This window comes from Barbus barbus (assembly GCF_936440315.1).
Source record: "Barbus barbus genome assembly, chromosome: 35".
Lineage (NCBI taxonomy): Eukaryota > Metazoa > Chordata > Actinopteri > Cypriniformes > Cyprinidae > Barbus > Barbus barbus.
Window position 1 is genome coordinate 22248112 of NC_136763.1, and position 12204 is coordinate 22260315.

At 36.6% G+C, this 12204-nt stretch overlaps 1 protein-coding gene across 5 annotated transcripts in view; it reads left to right on the top strand.

Annotated features, from left to right (window-relative positions):
• Window positions 1-11931, top strand: part of LOC306855431 (protein polybromo-1-like) — a 32706-nt gene extending 20775 nt beyond the window's left edge. For 2 of the 5 annotated variants that reach the window (XM_079394152.1, XM_079394151.1), the window contains exons 24-30: window positions 115-319; window positions 1277-1478; window positions 1616-1768; window positions 5523-5672; window positions 7899-7948; window positions 8153-8366; window positions 11345-11926. In XM_079394152.1, the coding sequence (XP_079250278.1) occupies window positions 115-319; window positions 1277-1478; window positions 1616-1768; window positions 5523-5672; window positions 7899-7948; window positions 8153-8366; window positions 11345-11517 (1147 nt within the window). In that variant the 3' untranslated portion in view covers window positions 11518-11926. Of the gene's footprint in view, window positions 1-114; window positions 320-1276; window positions 1479-1615; window positions 1769-5522; window positions 5673-7898; window positions 7949-8152; window positions 8367-11344 lie in introns of all 5 variants that reach the window. The other 3 variants (XM_079394154.1, XM_079394153.1, XM_079394155.1) reach the window with 2 other exon arrangements.
• The last annotated feature ends 273 nt before the right edge of the window (window positions 11932-12204 follow it).

Genomic DNA, 12204 nt, shown 5'->3' on the forward strand with positions numbered 1-12204 from the left:
ACATAAGAAACCGACTTTAGAGTATAGCGATGAGAGCTTATGATCTCAACAGAAATGACTCGTTCCCGTCCCAAACTTGGACACTGGACTCTTGCTTTTTGTTTTCTCTGTCAGAAAGCTCATAGTGCCTCAGAAGGAGCCATCTCCACTGCTGGATAAGAAGATCGAGGAGTTGGAGGCCAAGTTTGCAGATATGACGGATGAAGAGCTGGAGGATTTGGGTGATGATGATGGAGACGGCTCTGATGCTCACTGCATGCGGCAGCTTCAGACTCAGCTGACCAGCGACATGGACATGCTGCATTATGCACCCCCGCAGGTCTGCATTATGCTGTTACTGAAAGAAAATCACTGTTTGTTTTTGTTGCTTTAGACTCAGAAGGGTCGGATGGTGTTTTGTAACTAGCTGTGTTATCTGATCATTAGTATTCTCCAAGAACAAGACTATTCATTATCTGCATAAAGTCATATCCATTTTGCAGCTTATTCTTTTCAAAAACTGCCAATTTGGGACACGTAAACTGACCAGCCACAGTTTACGTTTAATGCCATTGTAGTGCCACAGTAAAACATGAGAAAATCAAAGATTTAGTAAGAGTAAAGTAATATTTGGGGAATTATCTCTGCTTAGAGTTGTAACATTATAAGATTACATTATTAATGGCCCCTAAAGTGTTTTTCACATTAAGTGTTCACAAAATATTTTAACATTAATCTTGAAATGTTGCAACTTCATTCTTGAAAAGCTCACTAATTTTTCACGAGGCCATTTTTCTAATTATTCTCAAAATATTATAGTGATAGTTATGATAGTAAAGTGATAAAAATGAAATTCTGTCATTTACTCACTCATAAAGTGGGGTCACATTTACTGTTGGCCAATTGAATTTTCACAGGCGGAGATACACTTTTGATAAGGGACTTTTCTTGCCACAAAATTTGACTAATCACTAATTTGACCATACCTTTATGTCATTCTAAACTTGAATGACTTACTTCTGCAGAACACAAAATGCGTTGCTCAATAACAAAAAATTGCTCAATAACAGCCCAGCTTGCAACAAAGTAGTAGCTCAAATCCAGTGACTTGTTCTTCTGTGGAAACTTGCTATGTAAACCTGCCTACCCTAATCCTGTTAATCATCTTAAAACTTGGGATTTCGAAAAAGCTTGGAGAATGGATGGATGGGCGGATGAATCTAAAGTACCATTAGCAGCCTTTATGCATATTGTCTAAGGCTGAGACTAAATGATCAGTATCTCATTTTGTCCACAGTCCACACCAAAGTCAATTAAGGGTCTGTCAAAGAAGGAGGGGGCGAAGAGGAAGATCAACATGAGTGGCTACATCCTCTTCAGCAGTGAAATGAGAGCCGTCATCAAGGCCCAGCACCCTGACTTCTCCTTTGGAGAACTCAGTCGACTGGTGGGCACAGAGTGGAGGAACCTTGAGGCCACTAAGAAAGCTGAGTATGAAGGTGAAGTGTTGAATTTTGCTATTTATCACGAAATGAATTTGTCTGGAAATCATGTGCAGACACTGATGCATGGGATACAGTGTCCCCAGGTTTTCCATGAAACATCAAATTGTTTTTATCTTCTGTCATTGATTTAGAGCGCGCAGCAAAGGTAGCAGAGCAGCAGGAGCGAGAAAGAGCAGCGCATCAGAACTCCCCAAGAGCAGGTACCCCAGTAGAGGCGCTCATGGGGGTAGTACCTCCCCCGACCCCCATGGGGATGCTTAGCCACAGCATGACGCCTATGGCAGGTAACCCCTCTCAGATGTGGTGGACACACCTTTCTGGTGCCACACAGAGCTGCAATAAGAAGCCTAACTGCTAACACACTCATCTCCAGTGCACTTTCCAACTTCAGTCAATCCATTACTTCTGCAAAGCTGCCATGTTTTGTTGTCTATAATCCCAAATTTTCTGAATGTGATCTGAATATGATTTTGAATGCATGGCCTTCATCATGTCATCCATCAAAGAAATATTGCATGAACTGTAACAATCATGAAACTTTACAACCCCTTTTGCATTGGAATGATGCTCAGCCATGGATTCTATGAAGTTTCCTCAGAATTCCTACGTGTTTCCACTGACTTGAAAGCAGAAAAGTGATAGAAGTAATATATATTATATTATATATATACTGTATATTAGGTCTGTCAAAATTAGCGCGTTAACTCAGGCGATTAATTTTTTTCAGTTGAACGCGTTAACACGCAGGGGCGGGGCCTAGGGTTGACCACCCCACTCATAACTGCTAATTCTGTCTCTTTTGTTTCTTGACAAGAAGTGCATTTATTCAGTCGCAGAACGTCTTTACGATCACATCAAAGCATGCAATGTCGTGATCAGTTAAGTCATGAAGTTACCAAAAAGGCAATTAAAGGTCCCATGGCATGAAAATTTCACTTTATGAGGTTTTTTAACATTAATATGAGTTTCCCTAGCCTGACTATGGTCCCCCAGTGACTAGAAATGGCGATAGGTGTAAACCGAGCCCTGGCCTGGGTATCCTGCTTCGCCTTTGAGAAAATGAAAGCTCAGATGGCCCAATCTGGAACCTTCCCCTTATGTCGTCATACGGGGAAAGGTTACTGGGGGCGGTGGATATTGTTGCGGTCCACCCAGGTAAAGTCTATGTGTGGGAAACACTGACCGTATCCAGACACAATATTTTAAACTAACCATTCAGAGACGTCCTGCTGTAGCCGCTGAGTTGCAACTTCTTCATCTGGTGCTTCTCCATCCGGATCAGATTCTGGGTCAAACTGAAAAGCTTGAAGGACTGCGTGTCTACGAGCCATTGCTAAACATCCACTGTCAACATTAGCGCATGGTACCGTGGCCGTAAGCTGCAGGACACACACCTACCCTCCACCTTGCCCCGCCTCTCTCCTCATCATTAGCATTTAAAGCTACAGACACAGAAATGGCTCGTCCTAAGGAAAGCTCATTTTGGGACTGGCACCAAGGCTGAATTTCGGGAACGAGACTTCAGATACAGTACTAGGGACCACATAGGCCTATATAAAAGCATCCAAAAAACAGCATGTCATGGGACCTTTAAAGCTGTCATAAAACTGTGCGTGCATGTTATGTATTATAAATGAGTTACATTAAGAACATGTCTCTGAAATGGTTTTCAAAACTGTCCTGGAGCATTCTAGCACTGTCTCCCTCATCTAACACACCCGATTCAACTCGTCAGCTCATTAATAGAGACTGAAATGGGTCAGAAATGGTAGAGTTGAGAGAAAATACGATGCATGTCAGATCCGCGTCACGTTCAGCAGCGACAGCTCTTAAAGAAATAGCAGCTCCTAATAACCAGCAGCCGTTATGTCTGTTCATCAAGAATAAAAGAAAAAAGGAAATAGATAACTTTTATAGTTTTAAGGATTCATCTCTATTTAGTTTAGAATTGTGTTTGAAAACTTTATTCAGTTTCTGTATATTTCTGTTGAGGGGCACAGGCAGATAAATGTGGCATTTATTATAATGGGTTTATGTGAAGATTGTTTCAAGTTCACTTAAATTAGAAGTTATTTTTAAAGTCTAATAAATGCTCAAATTGATAGCTTTTAATTATAATGTAAAGCTGAATGGCTATAGTCAATGGTTAAATATTAGGGGGAAACACTTTTATAGGGAAATCAGCATTAATTGCTATCAGTACTCGCCTTCAGTCATAAAAATGAAGATGCCATTAAACAAATATTAAAAATAAACTGTCTTTATGTAGTTTGTACATTAATTTAAAGATTGAATGTAAAATTATTGCAATATAAAAGTATATTTAAAAATTTTAATGTTAGGTGGGATTAATTGTGATTTAATTTAAGAAAAATGTGCGATTACTTAATTTTTTTAATCGATTGACAGCACTGATATATATATATATATATATATATATGCATCTTTATGCTATCATAAGCTGAATAGAATAGTGTGTAACAAATATGAGAAATATATTGTAAAACATTATATTTGTTTAAAAAAAAATGCAGTTTATCATTTATTGGCCCATATTGGAGTTTTTTTTTTTTTTATCAATATAAGTCGATATTGGTTATTTAATTATGCATGCAAATTTTTCCTGTTTTTACATTTATATTACCTTTCCTATTATCTAACACTTACTCATTACTTGTTAATAATTTATTATTAATTGCTACTAATTTAATAACAATTAAATGTAATCTTTCGCAAATCTGTGTCCAGTTTTTCATACTGTATATGTGACCCTGGAGCACAAAAGCAGTCTTAAGTCTCTGGGGTATATTTGTAGCAATAGCCAAAAATACACTGTATGAGTCAAAATTATTGATTTTTCTTTTATGCCAAAAATCATTAGGATATTAAGTAAAGATTATGGTCCAAGAAGATATTTTGTAAATTCCCTACTGTAAATATATCAAAACGTAATTTTTGATTAGTAATATGCATTGTTAAGAACTTAATTTGGACAACTTTAAAGGTGATTTTCTCAATATTTAGATTTGTTTTGCACCCTCAGATTCCAGATTTTCAAATAGTTGTATCTCAGCCAAATATTGTCCTATCATAACAAACCATACATCAATGGAAAGATTATTTATTCAGATTTGTATAAATCTCAATTGTGGAAAATGGACCCTTATGATTGGTTTTGTGGTCCAGGGTCACATATAATAATGTTGTAATGCCTAAATTCGCTTGTAGCATTTAAAACTATTGATTTTATTTTATCTTTAGTAATACATATAAAGAGGTATAGAATTTTAATATCAGCCATTTATCACATACAACATGGATAAAAAAAAGAAGAAAAAAAACTGGATCAGAATCTGCTAAAATTTAAATAATGGTTCATCTCTAAAATAATTTCAGTTTGATGGTACAGTTTTGGGACTATTAAACTATTATAAAATCGTTTTGTTAATTGAAATAAAGCTGAAATAAATAAATAAAAGATATATGAAAATTATGTTTTGACAGCTAACTAAACATAAGTTTAAATTGAAGAACTAAAATTACTAAAACTGAAATAAAGCTAAATATAAATCATTTTAATAGTGTTCCTGTGGCTCAGTGGTAGAGCATTGCGTCAGCAGCGCAAAAGGTTCAATTCCCAGGGAACACACATACTGATAAAAAACAACAACGTATAGCCTGAATGCACTATAAGTCACTTTGGATAAAAGTGTAATACTAAAATAACACTGGACAAAACTGGAGTAGAACAAAGTGGACATAAAATGGTGAGGTTCCTGCTTCCAGCAGCATGATTTTTCAGACCACTTTTTCACTTTTCTTCAGTGGAAATGCGTTGGTAGGGGCCAGAGTAATCACAGCTCCCTCTTAGTGGATAAGGTGTGTGTGTGCTGGGTTTGACATTTCATTGTGAATGATAAATCAGCTGTTCTCTAATTGTAGTTTTCTTTTTACATGTTAGTGCATGAATTAATTCTCATAACTGCATGATATACTGATGCATGCATATGTTGTCGCCACCTTCCTCTTCCTCCAAAGGCATGATGGGTAGTTACAGGCCACCCATGCAGCCCTTTCAGGGGTCTGTCAATGGCATGATTAACTTGGCCGGCATGCCTCCACATCCCATGAGGCTGCCTACCTTACCCCTCTACTCCCCGTGGTGTATGCCTAGCATGCCATATCCGGGTAAGGACCACTTCACAGCCACACGTCCCCACTTGCTGTTGCTTCCTGTCTGCCTCTCCAATCCTAACAAGAGGGGCTACCTGTACCATAGGCTCAGGGGCTCAACTGAGCAAAGTGTCTGCCCTGGCCATGACTAAACCAACTGAAGAGACTCCCAAGGTTCTGTAGAAGAATAGTTCATGCAAGAATGACAATTCTGTCATCATTTACTCAGCCTTATGAAGTTCTTCTTCTTTCTTTCATAGAACACAAAATTAGATGTTTTGGTAACACTTTACAATAATGTTTTATTTGTTGACATTCGTTAAAGGGATAGTTCACCCAAATGAAAATTCTGTCATTTAGTCACCCTCAGGTTGTTTCTTTCTTCTGTTGAACACAAAATAAGATTATTCTGAAGAATATAAGAAACTAAACAGAGTTGGCACTGACTTCCACAGTTTGGAAAAAGTTTTGGGCCATCAGCTGTTTGGTTACTCGTATTCTTCAAAATATCATCTTTTGTGTTCAGCAGAACAAAGAGATTCATACAGATTTGGGACAATTGTTGGGTGAGTAAAAGATGACAGAATTTTCATTTTTGGGTGAGCTATCCCTTTAAGTGCATTAGTTAACATGAACTTAAAAATGAACAATACTTCTACAGTATTTATTGATATTAGTTATTGTTAATTTCAGCATTTTCTAATACATTTAAGATCAACAGTTGAACATCATCTAACATTCAAATATATTTACGTATGCTAACAAATTAGCCTTTATTTGTTACCAAAATATTAAATGTTGCCAATATTTTGAAGAATATTCAAGCTCTTTTCCATATCACGAAAGCAATAGTGACTTTAGGCATCTAAGCTTTAAAGAGGACTAAGGTCTGTAGTAGGCAAAAAACAGTAAAGACTAGTGTGTCTGAATTCATAGTGTTCAAGTGTATTTGTATAGCGCTTTTTACAAATCGTTGCAAAGCAGCTCTACAGGAAATTAAGTTTCCACAATATATTTATATATTGCAGAACCTTAATATATTTAACTTATGGCAAAATTAGGTAATTCTGTATGTTGTCTGAGCGTTGGCATCCTCTGAGGTCCTCCGAGGGGTTGGCATTATCTTTTCTCAGGTGTTCGGTCATCTCAGATCATTTAAGGGTTGGATCCAGACTGAAGCTTCTGTAATTCCTTGTTACCACGGGATGTTAAACAGAGAAACAAATAGAGACATAATTAGCATAACTGCTGTTCCATCTAAGCAAAAATGATTAGTTCAACCCAAGCTAAAGAATAATAATAATGTACATTTGATCAGATATAACTGCAGTACAAGATTAGATGCATTATGTGAATGCTTGGCTAAAGAGATGTGTCTTTAATCTAGATTTAAACAGAGAGTGTGTCATAAAACAGTAGGCGAAAATGACCCAGATGACTAACTACTTCAGGAGTGCACATGCAATGCATAAAATACTACCCCATAAGGCCACAGGAAGGGAACCGTGAATGATAGGAATAGGACGCACGCAACTGATGCACTATAGGTCACATGACAACGACAACATTGTAGATATATTACGTCTAGTATAGAATATAGGCATACTTTTTTAATGGTGAGTTGTTTTTTTTAACCAAATGTAGTGCCTACTCGGACAGTATGCAGACAGTTTTGTGCAATTGACTTGTGTGATGCATTTCAAGTCTTGCAAAGACTTGAAATGCTATTTGACTATTCAGGCAAACACCAATTTCATTAAACAATTATTTAAATTACCAAATTGTTTAATGAAAATTGGTTCCTCACAGTACTGTATGGCTGTAGTACTGTGAGGAACCAATTTTCATTAAACAATTTGGTCATTTAAATAATTGTTTAAGCAAATTGGTGTTTGCCTGAATAGTGCCATTAATGTTAAACCTGACAAATCATGTAAGTGAATAACAATTTCAATTGCAGTCTTTTCCAAACAGCTATCATTTAACTTCAGAAAGCTCACAATATTACACAAAGTCACATGGACTCCTTTTAGAGTAGACTTTTGGAGCTTGACAGCCCCTCGTCACTATATGATTTAGTTATATGGAAAAGAGCAGCATTTCTTTATATCAGCATTTAGGATACAGATTTCACATGTCTGTGGATTTCACCATAAGCTATTATAAGATGCTAAGGATTTCTGCAAAGAGCTCAGAGTATCAGTCTCTTATCCGCGGTGTATGCTGATTCATCTTTCACAGGTATGAATGGAATGGCCCCAGGTTCTACAGGAAGCACTTATGGGACTCAGGTAATGCTCATTTTGAAAGTTTTCTCATTTATCCCTTACATTATAATGTTAAATGTTTAATTTTAGGAGATAGGTCGGGTGGCTTTAGCTGCTGGGGCACAAAAGGAAAGAAAAGACCAACTGCTTTTAATTTCTGTGTTTCTTCAAACTCTGGTGTTAATATTGTGTCATATTGAGGTTCTCTAAAGCTTTGTGTGTTTCTAGATGGGTGTGATTAACTCAGGCCAGCAGGCCCCTCCGCCCTACCCAGGACAGGGCCAGGTTGGGCAGCCCGCTCTGCAGCAGCCCTCCACCCCCATATTTGTGGCTCCTCCACCCAAACCCCAGCGACTGCTCCATTCAGAGGCTTACCTGAGATACATAGAGGGACTCAGTGCTGAGTCCACTACTGTCAGCAAATGGAACCAAATGCTCTCTGGTGAGTAAGATGGCAGATTTATGTTATGTTAGTGGTCGACTTGCGTGTTTTTTTTTTTCCATGACCAATACAGATACTTAGAGATCAGGGCAGCCAGGTGACTCTTACAAATTCTGCTGAGAAATGTTAAGGTCACATGTCACCCCAAAATCAATAATAATAATAATAATTACATTTTGCATAAAGTAAATTGAAAATATGGGTGAGTTCCTGTAGGTGTATGTATGTGTGTGTATATATATATATATACAGGTGCTGGTCATAAAATTTAGAATATCATGAAAAAGTTGATTTATTTCAGTAATACCATTCAAAACGTGAAACTTGTATATTAGATTCATTCGTTACACACAGACTGATATATTTCAAATGTTTATTTCCTTTAAGTTTGATGATTATAACTGACAACTTATGAAAGTCCCAAATTCAGTATCTCAGAAAATTAGAATATTGTGAAAATGTTCAATATTGAAGACCCCTGGTGCCACACTCTAATCAGCTAATGAACTCAAAACACCTGCAAAAGCCTTTAAATGGTCTCTCAGTCTAGTTCTGTAGGCTACACAATCATGGGGAAGACTGCTGACTTGACAGTTGTCCAAAAGACGACCATTGACACCTTGCACAAGGAGGGCAAGACACAAAAGGTCATTGCTAAAGAGGCTGGCTGTTCACAGAGCTCTGTGTCCAAGCACATTAATAGAGAGGCGAAGGGAAGGACAAGATGTGGTAGAAAAAAAGTGTACAAGCAATAGATATAACCGCACCCTGGAGAGGATTGTGAAACAAAACCCATTCAAAAATGTGGGGGAGATTCACAAAGAGTGGACTGCAGCTGGAGTCAGTGCTTCAAGAACCACCACGCACTGATGTATGCAAGACATGGGTTTCAGCTGTCGCATTCCTTGTGTCAAGCCACTTTTGAACAAGAGACCGTGTCAGAAGCGTCTTGACTGGACTGCTGCTGAGTGGTCCAAAGTTATGTTCTCTGATGAAAGTAAATTTTGCATTTCCTTTGGAAATCAAGGTCCCAGAGTCTGGAGGAAGAGAGGAGAGGCACATAATCCACGTTGCTTGAGGTCCAGTGTAAAGTTTCCACAGTCATTGATGGTTTGGGGTGCCATGTCATCTGCTGGTGTTGGTCCATTGTGTTATCTGAGGTCCAAGGTCAACGCAGCCGTCTACCAGGAAGTTTTAGAGCACTTCATGCTTCCTGCTGCTGACCAACTTTATGGAGATGCAGATTTCATTTTCCAACAGGACTTGGCACCTGCACACACTGCCAAAGCTACCAGTACCTGGTTTAAGGACCATGGTATCCTTGTTCTTGATTGGCCAGCAAACTCGCCTGACCTTAACCCCATAGAAAACCTATGGGGTATTGTGAAGAGGAAGATGCAATATGCCAGACCCAACAATTCAGAAGAGCTGAAGGCCACTATCAGAGCAACATGGACTCTCATAACACCTGAGCAGTGCCACAGACTGACCGACTCCATGCCATGCCGCATTGCTGCAGTAATCCAGGCCAAAGGAGCCCCAACTAAATATTGAGTGCTGTACATGCTCATACTTTTCATGTTCATAGTTCAGTTGGCCAACATTTCTAAAAAAATTTTTTTTGCAATGGTCTTAATTGATATTCAAATTTTCTGAGATACTGAATTTGGGACTTTCATTAGTTGTCAGTTATAATCATAAAAATTAAAGGAAATAAACATTTGAAATATATCAGTCTGTGTGTAATGAATGAATCTAATATACAACTTTCACTTTTTGAATGGTATTACTGAAATAAATCAACTTTTTCATGATATTCTAATTTTATGACCAGCACCTGTATGTATATATATATATATATATATATATATATATATATATATATATATATATATATATATATATATATATATATTAGTGCTGTGAAACGATTAATCGCATCCAAAATAAAAGTTTTTGTTTACATAATATATGTATGTGTACTGTGTTTATTTCGTATGCATATATAAATAGACACATGCATGTATATGCTTAAGAAAAATTTTATGTTTATATATTATATATATAATATAATAGGTATTTTAAAATATAACATTATATATTTTGAAAATATTTACATGTATATGCATTTATATATTTATATTGTTATATTTTATATTATAAATATGTATAATATATATATATATATATATATATATATATATATATATATATATATAAAACGCACAAAAAAATTGTGTTAGGGTTTTGCTGATGTTTCATGTTATCTTTTAATCAAAACATAAAACATTTCCCCCGTTTGTATCTGAACGAGTCGTCCGTTACACATTTTCCCTGTGTGTTAACGTCAGTAATTATGACTGTGTCTGACTTGACTCTTGGTAATGTATTTTGCACCCCACCCCCAAACATATGATTCGACGATCAGTCGAATATCGGCAAGATTCGAAAATTCCGATTTGACTATGAAAATCCTTAGTCGGGACACCCCTAAAAATTATTATTAATATATATATTTTTAATGTAAATTATTTCTGTGATGCATAGCTACATTTTCAGCAGCCATTTGTCCAGATGTCATATAATAAATAAAAATATAAGCCATATAATAAATAAAAAGAAAACAAGTTGATAGAATAGAGAACGCTACTGCTAGAGAGTCCTTTTGTAAGAAATAATTATTATATATTATCATTGTGAAAATTTTACTTACTATTCTTCAAAGATTCTTTCTGAAGAACAGCATTTATTTGAAATTAGAATATTTTTTGTAACATTTATAAATGTTTTACTGTCTTTTGAGTGGTAGTTTGTTACACAGTATTTACTCGGAATTTAAACATTTTAGAAAAGTATTAATAATGTTAGAAAAATGTGTATTATCTACTAACAAGTCTGTCCTTTGAGTTTGGAACTGATGCTGGGGTAACACTAGAAACCTTAAAATGGCCAATTATTGTCCTTGTGTGTCACTTCAGCTCGCAGAAAAGATGTACGCCTCACAAAAGAGCAGGAGAGCCGCCTGCCCTCTCACTGGCTGAAGAGTAAGGGAGCTCACAAGACCATGGCTGACGCTCTGTGGCGACTACGGGACCTAATGCTACGAGACACACTAAACATTCAACAGACGTATAACATCCAAAACCTCTGAAGCATTCCTCCTCATCCTCACCCGACAAAATGAGCTGTTCTTAGTGTTTTAATGTTGTGATCAGATAACGTTCTGTTTAGGGTTTTGTAATGCTACATTTTGTCTGTTGGCTTTGTTAGTGTTGATGTTTCTTGATTGCACTTTCAACTGGCTGATTTTGTACGTTGGCTATTCAATGTTCTTAGACCAATTTAAACATTTTCATAAAATGTTGACCTTTTAAAGTGTTGATCTTAATGTTTGTGCATTGTAATCTGTGAAAGGGTTAAGTTTGGATTGTTGGTTCAGAAAATGGTATACAATAAAAAGTTAATACGCCTATTTTTCATATCATCCCAGTTGTATTAGCTAAAAACATTTTGGAATGGACATCATCTGTCTATTGTTTCAATAAACTAACAGTGACAGGACATAATTGTTTTTGTATGTCTACTGAAGGAGTGGATGGCAGATCTACAATGGCCTTCATAATAATCTTACTTATAATATTTCTTGAATAATTATTAATCAAAGTTGCATTTATGCATGTTAGAGAATAAGTTGATTGTGGCTTTAATCTACCTGTCTACTCTCTAAGAAGCTGCTCTCATTGTGTGTGTAATCATGCCCGATAAGGTTTAGGGCTGAGGCAACCTTGAAGTAAGATAAGTGTTTCTCTGCGTATGTGTGTTAGCATCTGTCTGTACA